The sequence below is a fragment of the Lynx canadensis genome, chromosome E2 (assembly GCF_007474595.2).
Source record: "Lynx canadensis isolate LIC74 chromosome E2, mLynCan4.pri.v2, whole genome shotgun sequence".
NCBI lineage: Eukaryota > Metazoa > Chordata > Mammalia > Carnivora > Felidae > Lynx > Lynx canadensis.
In genome coordinates this window covers 9,546,350-9,569,975 of record NC_044317.1, presented here as the reverse complement: position 1 = coordinate 9,569,975, position 23,626 = coordinate 9,546,350, and the positions used below count along the sequence as shown (strand labels likewise).

General features: G+C 46.0%; 1 protein-coding gene across 2 annotated transcripts in view; it reads left to right on the top strand.

Annotated features, from left to right (window-relative positions):
* Positions 1-23,626, top strand: part of WWOX (WW domain containing oxidoreductase) — a 976,622-nt gene that overhangs the window by 233,315 nt on the left and 719,681 nt on the right. For both annotated transcript variants that reach the window (XM_030298626.1, XM_030298628.1), the window contains exon 6: positions 19,779-19,867. In XM_030298626.1, coding sequence (XP_030154486.1) covers positions 19,779-19,867 — 89 coding nt within the window. The remainder of the gene's footprint in view (positions 1-19,778; positions 19,868-23,626) is intronic.

Genomic DNA, 23,626 nt, shown 5'->3' with positions numbered 1-23,626 from the left:
TCCGTTATTTTACTTATAATAGCGTAGACTCACGGGTCTATATTTTATTCTGTGGTGTATAATCCAGGATTATCATTATTTATTTTGTTGCTCACATGGCCCCAGCTTTAGACATTAAGAGTGTCTCCTGGCTGGCTTCTGTGATGGACTACCATTTTAATTGAGTGGACTTACCTTCTTACTAAATTCCTCCAAGCTCCCCATTTTTTATTTCATATCGCCATGGGCTAGTGAAAACAGTCGGAGGTCTAGTATTTGGGACACACTGGCCTAGGGAGTGGAAGGGGAGTCATGGGAACATGCTTAGTGCCCAAGTTGTGTCTCGTTCCCTCATCTTTAGAAATAACAAGAGAGAAGACATAGGAAAGTGGTGATGGGAATGTGAAGCAGGATCAAGACAGAATACATTGACGTGGTACCTTCGAGAAGGGCACTTATTTCTTTCAGGATTAGAAGGGATTTGGTGGCGGTGGTGGGGTTCCCAGGGAGCAGTGTAGCTCATCAAGAACTTACTATGTGCCAAGCAGGTGCTGGGCCATATAGGCTACAAGCATAGTCTTATCTAACCCTGTCATGATCTTACAGTGGAGGAGACATAAATATTATGGCTTCACAGATGGGAGGAGTGAGGGTCCAGGGTTCCAAGAGGTCAAAACACATAAAGGAATTGGTGGAATTGGGATTGTATCTTAGTCCCCTGTCCCCAGGGACTATCTCTGTGCAGTTTTTACAAACTCGTGGCTTAGTAGCAGGACAGGGGCTGGGGAGAAAATTTCCTGCCTGTTTTCTGATGACAGTGCCACCCCCGTTCACTCCCCACCACAAAAATCTTTCTATTTGTTGTATCACAGGAAAACAAAAATACTTTCCTGTGTGGTAATCCCTGCTGTGTGTGTGTGTGTGTGTGTGTGTGTGTGTGTGTGTGTGTGTGTGTTTCTTCACCCTTGTATGTAATCTGTAGATTTAAATGTATTTGTATATTCCTGTCATTCTGTCTCAAATCTTGCTTTTAGAGCATGCCAAATGTGGGGAGTTTTAATTTGCAGTGATTTCACAAGAAATCTGCACCTCAGAGCCCCAGAAGAGAAACTGTTCCTCTTTCTAGTGAATCTCCTTGACCACCGCTGGTCCTGTCTTCTAGCCCTCCCTTCTTCACCACCCCTCAACCAGTTAGAGGCAAAGGCATGGGCTCTGGAAGAGATACCACCAACAGCGTGGTACACAAACCGTCTGGCTCACAGCTGAGGTGGTGGAGGTTCTGGGGCTGGCAGGAACTCGCCCAAGGTCACAGAAGGAGTCAGGGGAGAGCCCAACTGAGAAGCCAGGGGTGTGCCCTCCTGACCAGCTTTCCACCATCTTGCTGTGGTGGCTGCTCAAGAATGCCTGTCACTGCTGCCACTATCTGACTGACCAAGTGTCTGGAAGGAATTCTTCAGAATGGTCTCTTAATAATAAATGCTTACATTTTCTCTTGGCCCCAGGCCAAATCCCTCTTCTCAGTCTTGTTCTCAAGGTTGAACATTCCTTTAAAGTTAGTGACCTTGCCCTTATAGGCCTGTGGATGTCGCTCTGTGTCCATAAGCCTCCTTTCCAGCGACCGTGTTTGTAGCAAAGACTATAATTTTATTTTGGGTTTGGATATACTGATTACATTTTAGCTTCTGGTATATTTTCTTACCTGTCACAGCCATTAAATTTATTTTAATAGTTACTCTACCCTCCTGATAGCCAGTAAAGGGGGAATTGGATATTGTCTATCAATTGGCTAGTCTGTGAACTAAGACTATATCTAATTACAAGGCATTGTATCAGTTCTGATTTATTAACCATTTACTGTGCTTCGGAGAAGGTAGCATTTTTAGTAGCACTGTTCAGCTTGGATGTAGCTTTCCAGGAGGGCAGAGTGCCCGGAATATCAGTGATCTTACAGTTATTACTTTGTGTCATATATAATCTTGTTTTTTCCCTGCAACAAATAAATCTTTGGGACTCCCTGAAAAAAAAAAAAAAAGGGAAAAAAAAACATTTGTGGTTACAGTATAATAAAAATAAACCGTTTGTCATGAGTGCAACTGACATTTATCAGCCCGTTTGTGGGTGCTCTTTCTCTCTCTCTATAATACAGAACATAATTTGTCACTTTGTAAATACATTCCAGTCTAAATCCCTGCCAGCATCTGTTAGTGTTTGAAGGATTAATGTGCTACCCTGTGTATGTCTGCACTTGCAGGGAACAGTGCAGCATATGATTATGGATCTTGGGAGAAAGGGGAATGGGGTATTTTCTCTGCTTTTTTCCTACACGTGTGGTCTTTCTGGACTTTTCCCGAGTGTTCTTACCCTTTTCCCATTCTGCTTAGGTACCTAGAATTTCATCATTTGCAAGGATTCTGACAGCCTTCAACCTTTCCTGTCCAGTTTACGGTCACGGCCATCGTAATAGCCTGTGTGTATCGTGGGCGAGCAGGTGGCAGATGATTTGGGACCAGTTAGACCTGGTTCACATCCTCCCTACATCTGATTTTATGACTACAAGTTACCTGATTTTCATTTTCTCATGGCATAAAGATGCTAATACCTACTTCCTAAAGGTGCTAAGGGTGAAGAAGGAAATCCGTGTGGCTGCAAAGCACCTGGCTGGAAACCTGGCCCCGAGTGGCCGGTGCAACTGTCCCCCCCTTGTGTCACTGTCCACGTGATTGCATGGTTTGTCACAGCCCGTGAAACTGAGCGTCAGTCAGAGGATCCCCGTGCCATGAACCAGCTGGTGGTTACGATACCATTTCCTTTTCATATTTTCCTGTTAGTTAGAGGACCTTGTATTTATTTTGAAGTATTTTAAGAACCTGGTTCTCAGCATGGCTTGGTACTGGATTCTGGCAAGGCTGAGGGACCTACACCCTCCCCAGTGGCCGAATGATTCAGATAATAACCTGCTGGAGGGCACATCTTTGCTTTCCTCCGCAGAAGGCTTGAATTCTCCTGAATATGCTAATGTGGCCTTAATTCTTATGACTTTATGGAATGGCTATAGTCTGTCGATCACCCTTAATCTACCACTGTCATTTGGATTTAGTAAAATTCTAGGACATGGAAGAAATGGCCTCATCAGTAACTCTTTTGTGAACAATCTCTTTATTTCGTGTGTTCATTGTTAGTGTGTGTGTGCGTGCTTTGGTCCATCCCACTCCAGTATTCCCCCCTACCTTGGCCCTGTGTCTCCCTTGGCGACTCTCTCCTCTCCAGTAAAGGAAAAGGTGTGCGTAGCTTTCTTTTCGTTAAGAAAAGCGTTGTTTTGGGGCGCCTGGGTGGCTCAGTCGGTTAAGTGTCCGACTTCAGCTCAGGTCACGATCTCACGGTCCGTGAGTTCGAGCCCCGCGTCAGGCTCTGGGCTGATGGCTCAGAGCCTGGAGCCTGCTTCCGATTCTGTGTCTCCCTCGCTCTCTGTCCCTCCCCCATTCATGCTCTGTCTCTCTCTGTCTCAAAAATAAATAAACGTTAAAAAAGAAAAGCGTTGTTTTGTTGTTGTTGCTGTTTTGTTTTGTTTTTCTGAAATATAAATGCATATGAATGGGACCGAAATACCCAGTGTCCAAGATGGGGCTTGTAATCTGATGCTTGTTGGTAGGATTCTGGAGAGAATTTTCAGCAGATCTGGGAACATACCTCTGAGCCCAGTGAGGGGAAAAATGTCAATTACTCCAACCCCAAATGCCTAAGACTTTGCATGCTTGGAAAATGTCCAGTAACCCCAATTTCAATTTTTTAACTGTTTTTTTATTAACTTATAGAGATGTCAAAATGTATTTCAAAAAGGTTCTCTGTTCACATAGAGACATGGAATTGTGAGAACCATTTAGCGCTGATACTTAGAAAGTGTAACGCTCCCGAAATTTATTTAATAGTAAACACATTGCAAGGAGCAATTAAGAGATGCTCACTGCTGAGTCCATTGTACATCCTTAAGTCTGCAGTTTGGGGTTTGATGCTGTGTGTTATCTGTATCTTTATCAAATGTCCTGTGTGATAAAACAACACGCTCTCGTTCGCCTTTTTCTCTTACATTCATCGGAATCTGTAAATCCTACTAATTACAAGACCTCAGAAAGCACCCTCAGTGTTCCTGCTTCTGGTTTTAAAATGGAGATCAGCAAACTATGCTCTGCTGGGAACAAATCCAGCCCAACTACTGTTTTTGTAAATAAAGTTTTATTGGAACGTGACCATTGCCCATTTATTTACCTTATCTCTGGTGGCTTTTGCTGTCATGCTATAAAAGTTGAGTAGTTTATATGGCCCACAAAACCTGAAATACTTACTCTCTGGTCCTTTCGAGAAAAAGTTTACTGACCCATGTTCTAGAGGACTTATGTCCATTTGGAGAGAAAAATCTGTTCCACTAAATTAGAATGAGCAGGTTGGTTTGATTAGTATCTATTTCCACACATATGGAAACAATTCATATTACACACGATTTACTTGTCAAATTTGGTTAATCCAAAGCCTGGGCGATGGGGATAGGGGAGAGATTGAAGTTAGCTTTTTTTTTTTTTTTTTTCATCATAAAGTTGAAATGTTAATGGTCAAAGTCAAATAAAAAATTATAAAAGGTTTCAGGTTCATAGAAGGAATAACATTCTTGGGGGTGAAGTGTGTTTGGCCACACCATACTCTCTGGATTCAGGGATAATTTCAGGGTTGGGAAGAAAATTCTGGTGCCAACGCAGTACTGCTGTCTTGTAAGGAGAATTGACTTATCAGGGTGGAGGGTAAACTGAAATCCCAGTCTCGCCAGCTTCTAATTGTATGATTTTTGATCAGGTTTTTCATACATTCTCAGCCTCTGTTTTATTTATAAAATACTGGTAATTAGGTCTACCTTGGAAGGGCTCCACAGGGTAAGATGTGGCAAAATCTCTAATTGTCCCTTCCCTGAATACTATCTGCCAGAGAGTAGGTCCTCAAATATATTTAATTCACAGTGAGTGTTTGTCTTATGGAATGCATTTTGTAAATTTCTACAGGGGAAGAATGTCTCAAAGTTCTAGATGGGCACCCCATCACACTGCAACAGCAGAGGTCCAGCCTGTGGGTAACATGTGTATCGTGCAGCCAAAGGGAAAAGGGAAGAAGCTGTTTATAAATATTGAAGAGGCAGGGAGAGCATGCACTAGGGCCAGGCTGCTTTAACATGCCTGCTGTTCCACAGCGGCTTCTAATGGACATTTGCAAGGTGGTGTCCCCTGTGCTCCCCCTCCCCACTCTAATGCCCTCGGAGAGGCTCTTCTGAAAACATGCAGTCTGTAACTTAGCTGGCTTTTAACACAGTTACCCAGCGTGATTCAGTGTGTCCCATTTCGCTACGAGGGAGGCGACCACAGAGCAGTCAGATGTGACTGTGGCCCCGTGTGCCGATGCCCCAACCAGCATGCGTTGTGCGCTGAGAAGACGGTACAGCCGTCGAGCGCTCGGCTTCTGCAGGCGGTGTTGGCCTCACTGGGACACTCTGCATGGGTTCCCCTTTCCTCAGCTTCTGTTTGGACTTCATTTCCTGAAGCAAGCCTGGTTCCGCTGTCAGATAAGCCCTCCCAGGCCCGCCACACACACACACACACACACACACACACACACACACACACACACACACACACACACGGACACACACACACACACGGACACACTCTCTCTCCTTTTCTCTCTCCCTCTTTCTCCTCGACAGCAACTACCCTGAAACCATCCCAAGTAACAGGCTTCAGTGGACAAGCAGTATCATTAACCCGATACATCCTCTTGGGCTGCATTTTTTTGAATTAATTCAGAAGTCGTAATGGCTTTTGTGTCTCAGACTTCTTCAGGCTCATTTTATGCTGTTTGGGCTCCAGAATCCATTTTTTTTTTCCCAACTCTCTGATGTGCCTGATTTCATTGCTGCTTGCCAGCCCGAAGATTCTTCCCTGTGCACGTGGGTTTCTTGTAATGTCTTGGTAGAAGGAGCACAGAGCAGTCCACACCGACATTCCGGCTCTTCTTTTGAGCTCCAGGTACTTGATCAGTCTTTTAAGGTGCAACAGAACAGTCTTACCAAATGGTTTCTGATATATGACACAGATCCGCATGGTGTCCCTGATCGACAGGTGGCTGTTGTCTGTTTAGTGAATAAATATCCCAGCTTCTTTCCCCTCCGCCCCCCTTGCCCCTGGGAAATCATCATGATCTACACTTGTCTTAGGGAAGGAGAAAGCAAAGACTGGCAACCTAATTCCTAAAAGGAACAGCTCAGGACTTACACACTCTTCCATTTTTCGGGCCTTTGATAGAAGCCTGGATTCCCCAGCCACCTTCACGCAGGCTGGGGGACAGTGGCTTTCCCTGCCCAGCACACCCCAGGCTGGGGAAAGGGGAAAGCTAGTTTGAGGGACCCCAGTTCTCTCTGTCTGCGGTGTATCTTCATTATACAACCTGGAGGTGATTTTTAAATTCTGGTCTGTTGGTTTCTACCTTACTGTGTGAACTTAAGTATATTTATATTGCTTGTGATTATGGCTACATTGGTACTCATTTCTGAATTGCATTTCATGTTTCCTCTCTACCAAGTGTTTTCTTTTGTTATTATATTTAATTCTTTTTCAACACTTTTTTGGATTGATCCCCATGCATCATTTCCCCCCGTGCTGCTGGTTTGGGAGCTAAATCTGATAAAAAAAAATCATATTGGGGCGCCTGGGTGGCTCAGTCACTTGGGCATCTGACTTCAGCTCAGGTCATGATCTCACCATTCCATGGGTTTGAGCCCTGCGTCAGGCTCTGTGCTGACAGCTCAGAGCCTGGAGCCTGCTTCGGATTCTGTGTCTCCCTCTCTCTCTGCCTCTCCCTCCCCCCCCCCCAGTCTGTCTCTGTCTCTCTCAAAAATAAATAAATGTTAAAAAGAATCATATAATTAGTAGCTGGCGGAACTGGGATTTCCTTCCTTTCTCCTTCCCTCCCTCCTTCTTTCTTTTTCTTTCTTTCCCTTTCTTTTCTTCTTTCTTTCTCTTGAAATTTTCACATACATATCTACATTTTTTTTCTTGCAAAGGGTAAAGCTATTTCATGTCTCTCTTATGTTAACCAGACTATACATGATATAATGACTCAGTGAAATCTTCCTCCTTTAAAAAACTATCTTCCTTGTTATCGTTGTTTCAGTTCTTTGTCCAAGTCTTTTTTAAGTGTAATTTATTTGATCCTGCAGTTAAGTTAAAAGATGCACAGCATTTGGGGATAATTTGACTGCGACTTGTCTTTTGTGTGTGTTCTCATCTGTTTCTGCCTTTATGGGTATTTTGGTTGGACCTAGAAAAGTCTGTCTGCTTAGGCACATGCCGCTTTAAGCGGGATACCTCGTTTTTCTCTGAGGCGTGTGTGTGTGTGTGTGTGTGTGTGTGTGTGTGTGTGTGTGTGTGTGTTATCTTTTCCATATTATCTGTTGAATATCTTGCCATGCTTCTGTAGAACCTCTGAAAGATTTCTCCCTTTGGATTCATCTATAAATTAAAAATAACTGTCGTGGTCACTTCTCAGGCACGATGATACTGTTACATGTTTACTGCCTGCTTTGCATACCGAGTTCATATCCATCATCCAGGAGTGTGGCCAACTTCTGAGAGGCAAGCCCTTGGTCTGCCAGCATGGAGCACCAGGAGAAATTGCTGGCTTCCCAACTGGCTTAGGGAAAGCTGTTGCTGCTAATATCCCTGGCTGACTTTTATCTCTGCCTCTGAATTTGTCCCAAGTCTAGTGGTGCATTATTCGTTCATTCATTTCCTCAGTTAAAGCCTGTCTCAAAAACCTACTCTGTGTCATTTGCTGCATACAGGTATTTGAAATAGAGATATAAAACTTTGCATTTTAATTTACTATAAATGTCAGTGTGAATTATTGGTTGTTTGGATTTTCTTTCATAGTCTCCTGCAATGTTCTTGGGAATGGAAGTTGCTGTAACCTTTCTGGAGGACACCCAGCCACGTCTACCCAAATTAAAATAAAATGTGGGCATCTCTTGATCTCACAAGTCTACTTTTTTTTTTTTTAATTTTTTTTAACGTTTATTTATTTTTGAGACAGAGAGAGACAGAGCATGAACGGGGGAGGGGCAGAGAGAGAGGGAGACACAGAATCTGAAACAGGCTCCAGGCTCTGAGCCATCAGCACAGAGCCCGACGCGGGGCTTGAACTCACGGACCGCGAGATCATGACCTGAGCCGAAGTCGGACGCTTAACCGACTGAGCCACCCAGGTGCCCCTCACAAGTCTACTTTGAGGAATTTATCCTACAGAAACCATTCACATGTTGCAAAGTATAGGTATTACAGCATTGCTTTTAGTGACAAAAAACCCCAGAAAGGACCTAAAATAATACTCATTACAACAAGAACAATGGGTAACATTTCCAGAGCATCCGCTTAAGATGCTTTCCATGGATATGGTCTCACTGTATCCATACAGCAATCCTGAATGAGGAGGGTCTTCTATAATTTCCATTTTTACCGACAGGGAACATTAGACACTGAGAATTTAAGTAATAAGTTCATAAAGCCAGTGAAGGATGTGGAGGGATGAGTCCTCCTAAGGGGAGTGGCTTTTAATAAATGATTGAGCACCCCCTACAATGGCCTAAACATACTGGTTGGCATAAGTTGGGACCAGAGCTCTATTAAGATATATCCAGGGGAGCCTCGGTGGCTCAGTTGGTTAAGTGAGGTTAAGAGCCCTGCGTTGGACTCTGTGCTGATAGCTCAGAGCCTGGAGCCTGCTTTGGATTCTGCGTCTTCCTCTGTCTTTGCTCCTCCCCCACTCACGTTCTCTCTCTCTCTCTCTTTCTCTCTCTCTCTGTCTCAAAAATAAATAAACATTAAAAAAAAATGGGGCGCCTAGGTGGTTCTGTCGGTTGAGCATCTGACTTCTGCTCAGGTCATGATCTTGTTGTTGCGGAGTTCAAGCCCCATGTCAGGCTCTGTGCTGATAGCTCAGAGCCTGGAGCCTGTTTCAGATTCTGTGTCTCCCTCTCTCTCTGCCCCTCTGCTGATAGCACTCTGTCTCTGTCTCTCTCAAAAATAAATAAATATAAAAAATAATAAAAAATAAAAGATATATCCATTTTTGTGTTAGTTGGGGAAAACAAGATTGTAAGATAATGCATGAGCCTCAATGCTATGTTTGTAGGGAAACTTCGCTGCACCAAGTATTCACGTGTAGAAATTCTATCCGGGAAGGATGTGCATCAGGCTGTCTCTGTGTTTATCTTGCGGCGACGGGATTTGGGAGACGTTTTCACTGTATACGTTATCCACTTGTGCGTTATTTATACTTTCATCAGGGAGCCCGTTTTATTTTTACAAAACCCGTGATACATTTAAATAGCTGAAGAACACTTAGAGTTAATCAGAGCTTCTCGCACCATGCTCACACCTGCAAGCTGGCACTGGTGACATCTGGGGCCACTTGTCAGGGGCGACCTGTGCATCATAGGATGTGTAGTGGTATCCCTAGCCTCTCCCCGTTAGATGCCGGTACGCCCCTCCAACGAGCTGAGGCAACCAGAAATTGTCCAGACCTTGGCAGACGTCCCTTGGTGGGGGGCGGGGGGGATGCCCTTAGTTGGGACCCTTTGAGCTGGACGCCGGCCGAGCCGTGTGTGGATCTCCCCATGCCAGCGGTTCTCACGAAGATCACGTCTCTGCATCTGAGGTCCTCCCAGCTCCATGCGACCGTCATGTGGAATCCAGAATCCTCTAAAGCAGAACAGACGCATCTTCCTTTCCTCTTTCCGTTCACTTTACCTCCCCACTCTTGACTTGCGACCAGATACTCAGCAGGCCCCAGATCTCTATTTTCTGCTCTGCATCTCTTTCTGAATCTGGGAGTTGTCGGGGTGGGGGGAACGGATACTTCTTTCATCAGCAGCTTCCCCCAAATAGGGGGTTCCGGTGCTTAACAAGTTTCATTAAGAACACAGCTACTAAATATGCAAAATATATAGACTGTTCCTGTTGAGAATATAATTATACAGTAAATTAGCTCATGTCCAGTATGTTGCCTTTTAAGCACATCTTTGATGTTTCCAGTACTTACATAAGATATAGGGTCTGTTTATTAAGAGTCTTCAACTGTGTATAAAACTAGACCAGTCAAAAGTAATGGTGTCTGCTGAAGGATTCTTTATCATATGAATTTACCTTCAGTCATCTATTATTTATTTCAGCTATTTTATATGCCATTATAATAAATATTATGACAGAGAAAGCTTTTATGCTTCAACTTATTGTACTACTCTTTACTCGCCTGCAATCCTTCAGGAAAATGTAACCATGCTTTACCTATAGTTAACGTAAATCATCACTTACATTAGAATGAAAAATTCACTATGAAAAAAGGCTCTTTCTTCAATAGCAAGGCATAAATGCACAATCATGTTGACTGCCAAACTCCTGTGCCATTGCTGTCCTTCCTTAAACTGTTTTTAAGCTGCAAAGTGAACGCATCGCACGGAGGGAAATTGGAAGGTTTTCGAATATTTTCACTCTCTTGTTAGTTTCTGGCAAGATAAGCATTTTTTATCCCGAGCGCAAAATATTGCCAATTACTGTCTAAGCATTTTTAATAGTTTTGCTTTACGCGGCACGTAACTCCTACACCAAATTAAATAAGCTGTTACCCAGTGCAATTTCTTCTTGAATCGGCCTCACAATTACCTATAGATATTGATACAGTTATTTTATAAATTGAGTTCCAGCCACACCAGACAACGTTTTTGACCTGTGTATAATGAAGAAAGAGTTGTCATGATTTTCTTATTAGGGATGTTTGTGTATTTTTGCAGGTGGGAGGGCGGGGTTAGGAGGTGCTCATGAGGGCCTTGGAGTGGCGGGGGTGGGGGGGATGCTGATGGTTGATCTGAAGGTTAGGAATGACAAACTCAGCCCCTGTCCCTCAAGGCTTCACAAAAAATCCCAGGCTGTGCCTAGGATGGTTTTTGGTTCGGTTTCCTATTTTGAGATGCAGAATGTGGTCTAAGACTATTTTTCTTGTTAAATGCACAGTGGCATATAGACCGGTGCAGTGTTTAGAGCCATAAAGGAGACTCTCAAACTCTCATTTCCCCTTGGGGGCCCTATCAGATAGAGCATTTATCAGTGCATCCTCTTCATGTTTAGGCTTGGCCAAGATTGGGCAAACGCCCCATCAGATGTAATCATGATGGTTGTTTGAGTGAAAGGTACCAGATCTGAAAGGAGACACAATATCTGTGCGCTGGCGCGTTTTCCGGGGAAGATGCTGCCGTTCCTTGGCACCATTAACATCACTTAAATAATACTGGAGAGATTAGTGCTCTGAAGTCCCACATAGGATATTGATGAATTATTAAACCAGTTTAGTTAGGTCTGTATTGTAGTTGAGTGAATAATGCCATGTCAATAATATGCTCAGCACCAGTGTCTCTTGCTGTTGTAAATGTGACAACTCCTATTTAAGGCTTCAGAACATAAAATCAGGACTGAGGGTATGTAAAGTGGAAGGGTGAGAGACATCAGCATAATGCAATTAAGGCCCATTGGATTAGAATTTGCAGGATGCCATTAGCAATAAGCTCTGAATGTAGATTATTGCCTTGGTTACATTTTCTCCTCCAGCAATAGGCTTCTCTTATAAATTCTAAATGCATAAAATAAATGGGATATAAAATAGACACAAATAAGAATATATCGATGATGTTAATTTCTTTATAGCTTCTCGGTGTTCCATGGTGACGACTTTGGCGACAGGGGTGCAGTGCAGTGTGGTTTCCAGCAAGGGCGTGAGCTTTGGAACTGGCCATATCTCAGTTGGAAATCTGGGTCTGTGTCTCACTAGCTGTGCCACTTTCAACCTTTATCAGCCTCTGTTTTCTGGTTTGTAAAATGGGGGAATGATATACACTCTAAAAGATTCTTCACATTACTATTAAATGAAAAATAAATGTCAGGCATACCATAGATGCTCCTTATTTTATTGGATTTTATAATTAATGAATATATGTAAATTAGATTTTTTTTTAAGGAAAACACAGAAATTAACTCTCCTATGAGTGTAAGAAATGGGTAGTAAGCACATGCCCATCAGATCCACACAGATCGGCACCTTCAAGTGAAGATACACAGTAGCTAATTGCCCTTAAATAGTAAATCTCATATCTGCCATTGCATGTGATGAGTCTCCACTGATGAGGGAGAATTCCCTCTGGGCGTACCAGAGGCTGGGCTCCCTGTGCCCGCTTAGCACATCTGGGTTTCTCCATCCTTCCACCTCCAACAACTGTCCTGGGTACTCCTCCTCTTGGCCAACGCAGAGGTAGTGTCCTCAAATACACAATGAAGAGCCGTCTCACCTGCTGCTTCCCTATGATTGTGTCAAAGGTGTGTGTGTCAAGCTGAGTGGAAGAAGCAAGGGTCACATACTAGATGAGACCATTCTGAAGTATACTTAGTTGATTTCACTGTGCACGCTCCATAATGCCCGATGGGTCTTGGTTCCCACGCCAGATACTCTGGGTTCGCTACAAGGAGAAGTCAGATAGTGGGGCAAACACGTTGATATACTCCCAGCTAATTCATAGGCCTTTATGACTAAGGATGTTTTAAACATTTTTTTATGTTTATTTATTTTCAGAGAAAGAGAGAGAGTGAGCACAGGTCAGGTAAGGGCAGAGAGAAGGAGAGACAGAATCCCAAGCAGGCTCTGCACCACGAGTGCAGAGCCTGGTGCAGGGCTCGAACTCACAAACCGTGAGATCATGACCTGAGCCGAGATCAAGAGTCAGACGATTAACCGACTGATCCACTTAGGTGTCCCAATGATGACTTTTAAGTAAGAGCTTCTTTTTGTAAGTATGCTTGGCCACTTGAATTATGTATAAACATTTTTAAAAGGCTTATTGCCATGAGCTATTATTACCTTTTCTGTTCTTCCATTGGTGGTAAGTAAATTATGGGTGATATCTTTCCTCTTACATGTTGCAATGATGGGGGGAAGAAGAAAAGAAGTAAAGGAAGTGGAATCCGTGAAATATACATTTATTTTAGAGGCAGAGTTAGTGAATGAATGAATGGATTCATGCTTGTGAATGTTGTTGCTGTTAATGTTGACCAACGGATTTGGTGGTTTCCTGGTGTTGGCCTTGATTTGAGGGCCTCTGGGGAGTAACAGGGTTGAGGGGGAGAGGACAGGTGGGTCGTATGGGCATTTTGGAGTATAGAACAGTGATTAAAATCATGGCTTGGTGTGAACTTGTTTCTGGCACTGTTATCTGGGTCAAGTTGCTCAAGAGCTTTCTGAACTTCGGTTTCTACATCTATGAAATGGTGGTGGGTGAAAACTGCCCACATTGGGTTGGGGATAGGTAGGGATGGGGGTGCTCTGGGTCAAGGACTCATATGACCAACATTCTGAGATCCGTCTTGTTGGCCTGTTATGTCCCATTCAGTCCTTTCAGTGAAGAATGAAGCGATTTGGTGCCGATGGTGGTGGGAGTGACGATGGTTATAATGATGGTGATGATGGTATTGATCATGGTGACCGCAGTGATGATAATGGTGAAAACGACAACAAAAACAGTCACAATGAGGGCATTCATTGCTAACAGTTATAGAATACATGTCCAGTAATCGGGTACCATTCCAAGTGCTTTACATACATGACCTCATTTCCTGGTAAGGTAGGTGCTGTCATGATTTCCATTTTATAGAGGCATAAATGGGAGATGTAACTTATGTATCTGGTCAGCGCTAGACCCGGAATTCAGACCCAGGCAGTAAAGCTGGAGTCCGTGGCCTTCACCAGCACTTTTTAGGTTCACACCAATCATTGAATTTGGAAACTGGGTTATCCTGGCCTCAGGGGGATTCAGTGAGTCCCTTTCCTCCTGTTTTGGGGTCCTGTATGATCCTCCATTGCAGAATTGCTATTCAAACTCTCTCGGAGCTGCTTATATTAATTTTATGAAATACAGAAGGGAGACCACAATTACTCATGTACTTTATTATTTTTTTAAGATTTATTTATTTTGAGAGAGAGAGAGAGAGAGCGCGAGCAAGCATGAGCAGGGAAAGGGCAGAAAGAGAGGAGGAGAGAGAGACTCCCACACAGGCTCCACACTGTCAGCACAGAGCCCAGTGTGGGGCTTGAACTCATGAACCGTGAGACCATGACCTGAGCCAGAATCAAGAGTTGGACGCTCAACTGACTGAGCCACCCAGGCACCCGTAATATACTTTACTATTGAAAACCAGTGGGTACCACGTTTGAGCAGTGGCCCTCCAAATAATGGTTGTAATAGTTATTATGTATGTGCCCCAGGCCTTATGTATACTGCGTATCTCATCTTTACTCTAATCACACAAGGCCAATGCCTATTTTCAAACAAGTCACTGGAGCCTGAGAGCATTTCAAGGAGCAGCTCCGAAGTCACACTGCCAGTGCTGTGGTCACGCCGGGCTGGGGCTCCAGGTCAGCCTGGCTCTGCTGTCTCTGCTGTCTCTGCTGTGGATGACGTTTCCCCACTTGTCCGTTTAAATACCGCATGATCTCCGTATGGTTCCTTTGGTTTCAGGCGGTATGACATCTGAGTCACACTTGGCTAATTTATAGTCATAAAGTGATATGAGAGATCACTCTTGCATAACAACAGCACACAATCCCTTTGGCTCGGCACTCACAGACTCTCGAATCACTCAGACCCACTGTGCAACTCAAAAAAGGATAGACCAAGGGCACTTGGCCTATTGAGGGTGTCAGTGAACTGTGCCACCAGCAAATGTCCTTGGGTCCCAGGGAAATGGAGGAAGAGCATGTGGGTTGCTTAATTACTGCGTCTTTCTGGCTGAGCCCGGGGGGTCAGGAGCAGGTGGGCTTCTGAGCTACTTAGAAGTTGCCTGATGCTTCATGTGTGGATGCCACCTGTGCGGTTCTGTTTTTAAAATGATGGGTACCAGCATCTGTATACATAATTTAAAATAAATTTACATTCTCATTCTGCCTGAGATGAGAAGATTGTGTACTGGTGCGATTAGAGAGAAGAGTAAGGATTTGGGGAAGGGTTGAGAGAGGCGTTTTATACCATTTTAAGACTCAAAGCTCTCAATATGAAGTTCTTCCTGTTAAGCAGTGCTGGGCGGGTGAATGGGTGGTTGGGTGGATGGATAGATGGATGGATCTATCTATCTAGATGGCTGGGAAGAAGGGAGGGACCTATGGAAGGCTAGCAGTTCATTTTAGAGTTGGTGGAATTAGAGAGGTTTTTTGTTTGTCCATATCCATCTGTCTTTTCTGAATTTTTTCTGTAATTAATGAAAGTAGGACGTGGGAAGTGGGAAGTGAAATAACCCTGGAGAGGGCAAAGTCATTAAATGTGTGTTAGTCATTACCGGTTTTCGTTCCATATTTCCATTTCTTCCATATGTGTATTTCTCTGTGTGCTCTTGGGCACATGGAAGGTTGCACCTTCTGAAGCTAAGTGTAGCCCACATGACTTGCTCTGCCAATGAAATACGAGCAGAAGTGACATCTGCACTGCTTCCGTGTGCAGTTTGTCCCATTCTCTTCCCCACGCTGTAGAAGCGAGTGATGTTGCCGAAGGTGGAGGCCCCATCTGCCTGGGATGGGCGTGAAGTATGGGCGAGTGGAAATCCTCGGCTGTTTAAAGACATTGAGGCTTGGGAGCTGTTCCGTAAGGATAGCGAAGTGCATCCTGATTGATCCGAAGCCACTTGTGTGAACCATCCTAAGGGACTTGGGCCGTATTTCATTGGCCATTCTAAGCTACAAAGGGGTTTTAAGCTGGGGCTTTGTATATGTGCATGTTTTGCCAATCCAAAGAGCAGACTGAGGCCAAACAAGGCCTCGGGTTTTTATGTTCTAGATGGCGTACGCTAATTTAACACCTCTTAATAAAAAAAAAAAAAAAAAAACAAAACCCACAGGTTCCTTAGTGGTGGTGGAACAGTTCTGTGTCTTGAATGTGGTGATTGTTATATGAATCTATACAGAGAAGCAAGTGTCATAGAATTATTCACCAAGATATTCCCAATAAAAGAAAGTGAGTGCATCCCCAAACTGGTGAAATCCTGGTGATGTCTGTGCTGTAATGAACTGTGTCGTGCCACGGTCGGTTTCCCGGTTGTACCCGTGTACTATAGACGTGGCTAAGACAGCCCCATTGGGGGTGCTGGGAGATGGCTATGTGGGCACTCTTGGTGCTGTTTTTGCCGCTTCTTGTCAGTCCGTAGCTATTTCCAAGTCAAAGTTAACAACAACAACAACAACAACAACAACAACAGAAAGTTCACGAGTTAAACCAGGAATGTGAATTGTGGTCAGTCCCAGGTTCACGTCCAGACTTGGCAGAAAGCTCGCCTTGGCAGGTGGAGCCTCTTGCCTCACCTAACAATCAGCAGTTTATGCCTCAGAAATGGGTTCTGTTTGCGGTGTCTCAGCCCTTGCCTTCCCCGTTAGAGCACGTCCCCGGAAAAACATTTCTGTAACGTTGCTAGGTTTGTTGGACAATCAGAAGAGCAACCCCCCCACCCCCCACCCCCCACCCCCCACGCAAACACATCCACCCTCCCTAATTGTACAAGATGTGTTTTCTCTTCCCTGAACTTACAGGATTGCCCGCAGTTTGTCTGCATTTCTCAGGGTCAGTAGCAGAAACTGGAAACCTGATGCCGGGGGCAGGAGAATTACCTGAGTAATAGTGTGTGGACTTGAATCACTGTCCCCAGGAGCCTAGTAACCCACAGCCTGTGGATTAGTCTGTTGAACTACTCGATGGCTTGTGACCCCTTGTTCCCTCTGGGTGTGTATGTTCTGATTTTGTTCTTATTGGTAGTGGCAGCTCTGTACTTTATTTTAGAGTGGAGGTTGGGGCGGGGAACCAAAAGATAACTCACCAGTTGTAAGTTACACACACAGAAGGGTATACTGGCCCACTCGGCTGAGCCATCATTTTTGTTGGGATATTGCTTTGGGGTCACCACCTGGGAATGTTTCCCCTGTTGTATGAAGGAAATATTTATATGCATTTTTATGATACGTTACCTGCACATCCCTTGGGGTGTCCCTAAGGGGCTTGGCTGAGAGGAACAGTGTCCTTCCTCACCACCCCTTCCCCAACAAAATGAATATCTGACTTTCCTCTTGTGATACATTCAGAGTTGTCTAAGATTCTAAGTGAATGTTCTAAGTGGTGAGGCTGGAGCCAGAGGGGTTCGGATGAGGTGAAAGGCCACTGTATCTGCTAACTGTTAATGTCAAATTGGGTGGTCCAGCATCTATGAAGCATAAGAACCTATGGGGAATAAAAGTTAGCCATTGTCAGGCTTGGTTCTCCCAAGAGATTTCAGTCATCAGACACACCAGCTGTGTAGACAGAAAGCGAGCGGGGTTTTTCTCCTGGCCAGGAGGCCCAAGCTGTCCACAGGGTACAGCCTCACTCGTGTGCGCTCATTTCTGCCGCTGGCGCTTTCCTTGTCTATAGAACGAGGGGTGTGGCCTCAATCACTGTGGATCCCCCAGCCCCACTATTCTCTAATCTTAGGAAACTTTTTGTGTAATGTTTATTTATTTTTGAGGGGGCGGTGGATGTGGGACTCGAGCTCACAAAACGCGAGACCATGACCTGAGCTGAATCGAGTCGAACACCCAACCGACTGAGCCCCTCTGGCGCCCCAGTGATCTTAGGAGACTCTTAACACCCACGCGTTGGCACCTTCCCTCTTCCTGGCTCAGGTCAAATGCTTGTCCTCCTCCTTCCCAAATCGGCATGTTTGTGCCTCTGCCACTGTTGTCCCAGGAACGTACATCTACGTTGGCCGGCTTGCTTTCGCTGCCTATGTGCTTTTGGGTTTGGGGACGTCATTTAATCACCATACACCCATCTCCCCAAAACTGGGCTCTGTGAGTACACATGACCTGGATCCTCCAGGATGTCACAGCGAGCTGGTCCCGTGCGGTCTTCGTGAGAGTCATTTCATCCACCACGCTGCACTGGAGTGCACCCGCACCACCGTTCGTCGCAGACTCGCGTCAGGGAAGGAATTTGGCACGGCAGACGTCTTCTCTCCTTCTCATAAAGTTTATTAAATCCCTTCTGTCTTCCAAGCTGGATGTGAGGTGCTTTATACTTCTTCTCACAAGTCGGTGAGAAGGTAGTTAATGTTCACCTTTTACAAATGAGGAAACTGACCCTCAGGAATATTAAATGGCCCCAAGTCAGTTGGCCTCCCGGCTTCCCGTGCCTGATGCTTATTGTTCGAGGCTGGGTTACAGCCCAGGACTTAGGCGGCCAAGATCAATGGGCACAGATACGCTAAGCACCTCAGCACAGATTGTGTCTCTCCCTGATAAGACGGCTGAGGTGGAGGACGTTCTCCACTGTGCCATCGCGTCCCCATTCATAGCATCGGAAGTAGCTTGTTATGCTACTCGTCTCACTGTCACTAGCAGCATGGTCTAGACCAGAACTCCCAGGCTCACCGTTTGTTTCCTGGGACTTTCCTTACCTGAACGAGCAGGTGGCCCCTACATTCTTGGCTGTGCCTCCTTTGGAGGAGATAGGTCTAACAAGTGATAGTATTTAGGGGCGCCTGGGTGGCACAGCCAGTTAACCATCTCACTCGTGGTTGTGACTCAGGTCATTATCGGTTCACGAGTTCGAGCCCCACGTCGGGATCCATGTGACGGTGTGGAGCCTGCTTGGCATTCTCTCTCTTTCCCTCTGTCTCTCTCTCTCGCAAAAATAAATAAGCCATGAAAAAAGAAGTGATTATATTTAATCTCATACGCTGCAGCCCAGCCAGACTCACGAGTGGGGAGTGCCCCATAAACGCTGGGGAAGGCTGAGAGGCAACCCTGAGCTTTCCAGAAATGTGTTAGGATGCTGTCCAGTGGAGCGCGATTGCTTCAAATCCTGAGGCTCCAGGCCTTCTAGTCTCCGGCAAAGAGGGAACGAGGGCTTCGGCGTCAGACTGTGGTGAACCCTTGCCCCCCACCTTTGTGAGCTCTGTGATCTCTTACAAGGGGCCACATGTAAAACGGGGAGAGTGTAACCCGCTCGGTTGTTCCAGGGAAGAAACGAGATGATGCAAGGAAACGCCCGGCACAGAGTCCGCCCTGGAGAGGCAGCAGCCACTCTTACTATCTGCACGCGCCCACCCAGCTGTAGTTTTCTGGGTTGCTAAACCAGAGGGCTCTTCGGGACCTGGGTCACTCAGGGTCCACTGGAATAAATGAGTTTTGCCTGCTTTTGTATTTTCTAGAAATGAATCGTCTCTAGTTTCTGATGCAGGCTCGATGGAATCATTCCAGAGCCCCGATGGCAGCTTTTGAGATTAAAATGTCATCTACTGAATTCTTGCACGAGCCAGGCTTTGTCCTGGCGTTCCCCTATTTTCATAGTTTTTTTTTTTTAGGACACAGATGGAGAGGAGATGTGTGAGCCTGAAGACCCTTTGGAGCGTCTTCTGTGCGCTGAGTGAAACAGCACAATCCCCAGCCTGTGGTTTTAGCGGATTCCCAGCCTCACATCCTCCCAAACTTGGCAGTAAAAGCCCTGTTCTTCCATTCATTCCGATGATTTATATTCTCTCTGGGCGTCTAATATTAAACAGGGGAATTCCGACATGTTCCATAACACATTTACTGTAACTTGATACCATGAACTAAACTTGCTGTTATTTATCATTTCTTTTTATTTTCTCTCGTTCCAGCACAAAGCCAAGGTAGAAGCAATGACCCTGGACCTCGCTCTGCTCCGTAGCGTGCAGCATTTTGCTCAAGCGTTCAAGGCCAAGAATGTGTGAGTGTTTCAGTGGAGGGTTATAGATCATAATATCTTGCTATTGTAATGTCTTTATCAGATGAACACAATTGGGAGAACGCAAGCACAAGGCTGTTGTGTTGTCTTGGCATCCAGACGGCAGGCTCATTTATATTGGCCCCGTTAGGGTGTCCCATATTTTCTTGACTTCTTGAGTCACCCTCATTATGAGATGTGCCTTCAGTTTAATAACAGCTCCCCCCAATAAAAATGGAAAGACACTGTTGAAGCACTAGTTAAAGTGGCTAATAAAAGCCAGCCGATTGTAGGATGCATCCTGATTACAGACATTTTGGCAGTGCGTCTCGGGATCGAGGAAAAGCGTGTTTTAATTGCATCCGGGAACGAGTAGCCTCAGTTACCCAGTACCGCAAGGGGGCCGAGAATCGAGAGCGTGAGAAGGTTCCACCGTATCCACGTGTGCAGTGAGCTTACGTGGCGCGCGAACGTGGCTCCGACACATGGACTCATGTCGTGAGAAACTCGCTCCTTCTTCTCCTTCTTGTTTATAGTCTTTCAACACTCCCGAAGGAGGAAGCCTTAGCTCAGGGCTGGCGAGCATTCATGCCACCACATGCCGGCCTCCCTTTCTATCAGAGACACAGCGGCCCTCAGACCCGGAGCGGGGGAAAGCAATGGAGGCTAGCTCAGTTTTAATTACGATATTTTGTTCCCAAGGGTTTATTTTTATGGTTCCCTCACATGGAGGGCCACCAGTAGTGGTTTCTCGTTTGACACAGTGGTTTAAATTTCATTAAAAAAATAACTGCATTTAATTTTTTTTTTTTTTTTTTTTTTTTTTTTTTTTTAGTGCATTGATTTGGACACGAGGGTTAACTTAATGACAGTTTACATAGTGCCAAGGGTACGATAGTTCCAGAAGTGGCCCCAGAATGACCAAATTTGGAGAAGGCTGACAAATGACCCGTTGTCTTTGGGTTAGGCTCTGGTGGGAAGCAGTCAGTGGTTTTCTAGTTCTCCAAGCAGATGACGGATGTAGGCGGAGGCATTTGAAAGCAGATATTCCAAAGGTGCTGGCCTGTGGCCAGCCCCTGTTGAGTCTGCCTCAGTTTCTCACTCTGCTCTTTCACACTGCCAGGAAGTCTGTTCTCCCAAGCCCTTTCGGGAGCTGGCAAGTGGCCTGAGTCCTTGAGGCTGACACACAGAGTTGGAGTTGGTGGCGGAGTGGCTCCATCCCCGTAAATGCAGGCCCCGCACTCACAGAACGGCTGGGTAACGTCCCCACCGAGCCCGCAGACCTGGCTGAGTCTGGCGTGCCTGTTCTGTGCCCTGTTTGGCAGTTGCTGGCTGCTGGCCCTCGCTGGTGTTTTCCGGAGGACGTCAGGTCCGGTGTGCCCCAGTCCCTCTTAAGACGATTGCTCGTGTCTACCTCCTCCACTCATGTCTCCACTTGCTTGTTCACTTAACACACATTCAGTGAGTGCCTCCAGGGCCCCGGCCCCTCTTCTGGGCTCTGGGAAGGCAGCGGGGGCCACGAGAAGCCCACTTCACCTCAGATGAGCCATAAACCTCAGGTGCCAGCAAGCAGTTTCGTTGCTTAATGGCTAACTCCTCAACCTGTTACTTCTGTGGTTGTTTGCAAGGATAGCAGTAGTCTCAGCAGCAACAGCGAGCAGTAGCCACTCATTTATCGAGCGTGCGTTGTGGGCCACGTGTCAAGAACCTTCCTCCGCATTTTCTCCCTGACCGCTGGCTCCTAGTCTGTTACACGGACGAGGGGAGCACGACTGGACGCGAAAGGCTGGTTAAGGGGGGCCCGCGGCTGGGAAGCAGGAGGGGCGGAGGGCCCCTGCGGCCGTCACTCTGGGCCTCCCCTCACCCACCGCGCGGTCCTGTCTTCTGCTTGACTTGCGGTGGAAACTGAGATCAGAGGCGGCGAGTGGCTCTTGCAGGGTCACTTGGCGGGTCAGGTGCAGCCGTGGGACTTCCGTCCGCTTCTGACTGTCACGCTGTCCCTGACACGGAGAGGCTCTGGCAGAGGCTCGCACAGGCTGCCTCCCTCGGCTTCCTCGTTGGATGTGAGCGGTGCTGAGGCACGCCAGCTGTTACATAATGGGACCGCCGTCCAAGTCCTAACAGGACCGTCAGTTAAAGTAGTTCAGACGTCCTCACGTTCAGCTGCCTTTTGTAGTCCCCCCGCCCTCAGATGCACCTCTTTTGCGCTAATCCCAGATTTTGGCAAATGGCTGAATTTTTGTCCTTCTGGGTTCAGAAACGAAGGCGATTTTCCTTTTTAGCAAAACCCGGTACCGCAAACCTCTTTTTATACGTCTCTCGAGATGCAGTCTTTCACACGGCTTAGAGCAATATTGTGGTGGCGAAAATATGCATAAAAAAGTGAGTGATTTTACTTTTGAAACACCGCCAGGGCGAAGTCTCTCCTGGAAAGCAGATGACAGCTTGGTACTTACAGGGCTTTAGATTCCGAGCGCTGTCAGAAGTGAATTTAAGTACTGGTGACTAGGCTGCCAAAAAACACGTGTAGCCTCCTCCTTCTCATCACCGCCCATCTTCAGACATTAAAATCTCCTTGTGTGTAAAACATAATGACAAGTGAAAGAAAGGCTGCCGGTTCAGAACCAGCCTCCTCTTGGCGCCGTTGGACCGAGGAGAGAAAAAAACCCTCGCGTCGCAATTCCGTTGGACACCCCCATCTACCGTAACGTTTTCAGGCGCTTGGGCACACCAGCAGCACGGTCAGGCTCCTTGCTCCCGTGCCAATTCCCCCCGGATCCGGCTCCAGCTCACGCGAGTTTCCCCGCCCCGGGAGAGGTAGTGTATTGTGCAACCCAACGCAGAGAAAGCTAGAAACAGATGCTCAGCCGATACGCTGGTGAAAGATGCGGTCCGTCGTCCTGTGGGTCGGCCCTCCCTCTGCCTTCGACCAGGAGATGTGGATTCAGCCTCCTCCGCGATCTCTGCGGAGATCTGCTTCTTTGCAGGGGTGGGGGGTGGGTGAGGGGTGGAGATGGTGGTGGGAGGCACTCTTAGAATGAGCGCTGCTGATGATTATATACAATCATAGCTGCTAGTCGGCTTGTTGATTATTCTGTGCAAGGCAAGGCGCTAAGCACCTACACGTGTATTCTCTCTTTACTACAACCCTAGGCATTAGTCACCTTTGTCTGTAGTTTACAAATGGAAAGGCTCCAGCCTTTCACAGAGAGATTAGATCAGGTTTCCAGCTGCAGCCAGTGGTGGATCTGCAGTGTGAGCCCAAGTGTGTCTGAATCCACAACTCTCCTTCTTGCTATGTCTCATGCCTCACTCAGTCCCACCTTTTAGTACGGATTCCTGTACTGGGATGTATCTGGGTAAGAAGTTGCTCCAAAAGCTAGCAGCTTAAAAACATTAAAACCAAGAAACATTTTTATTTTCTCTCTTTCTTTTTTTTAAAAAAAAGGTTTTTAAAATGTCTTACTTGTTTTTGAGAGAAAGAGATAGAGCATGAGCCGGGGTGGGGCAGAAAGAGAGGGAGACACAGAATGCAAAGGGGGCTCCAGGCTCTGAGCTGTCAGCACAGAGCCCGACACAGGGCTGGTGGGTGAACCGAGAGATCATGACCTGAGCTGAAGTCGAACACTCAACCGAATGAGCCACCCAGGTGACCCTATTCTCTCTCTTTCGGTTTTGTTTAGATCAGTTGTTTGTTCAAACTAAGTGAATGCACTTTATAGGTTTCCCCTCAAAAAAACCTTTTTTTACTTAATGCAACTT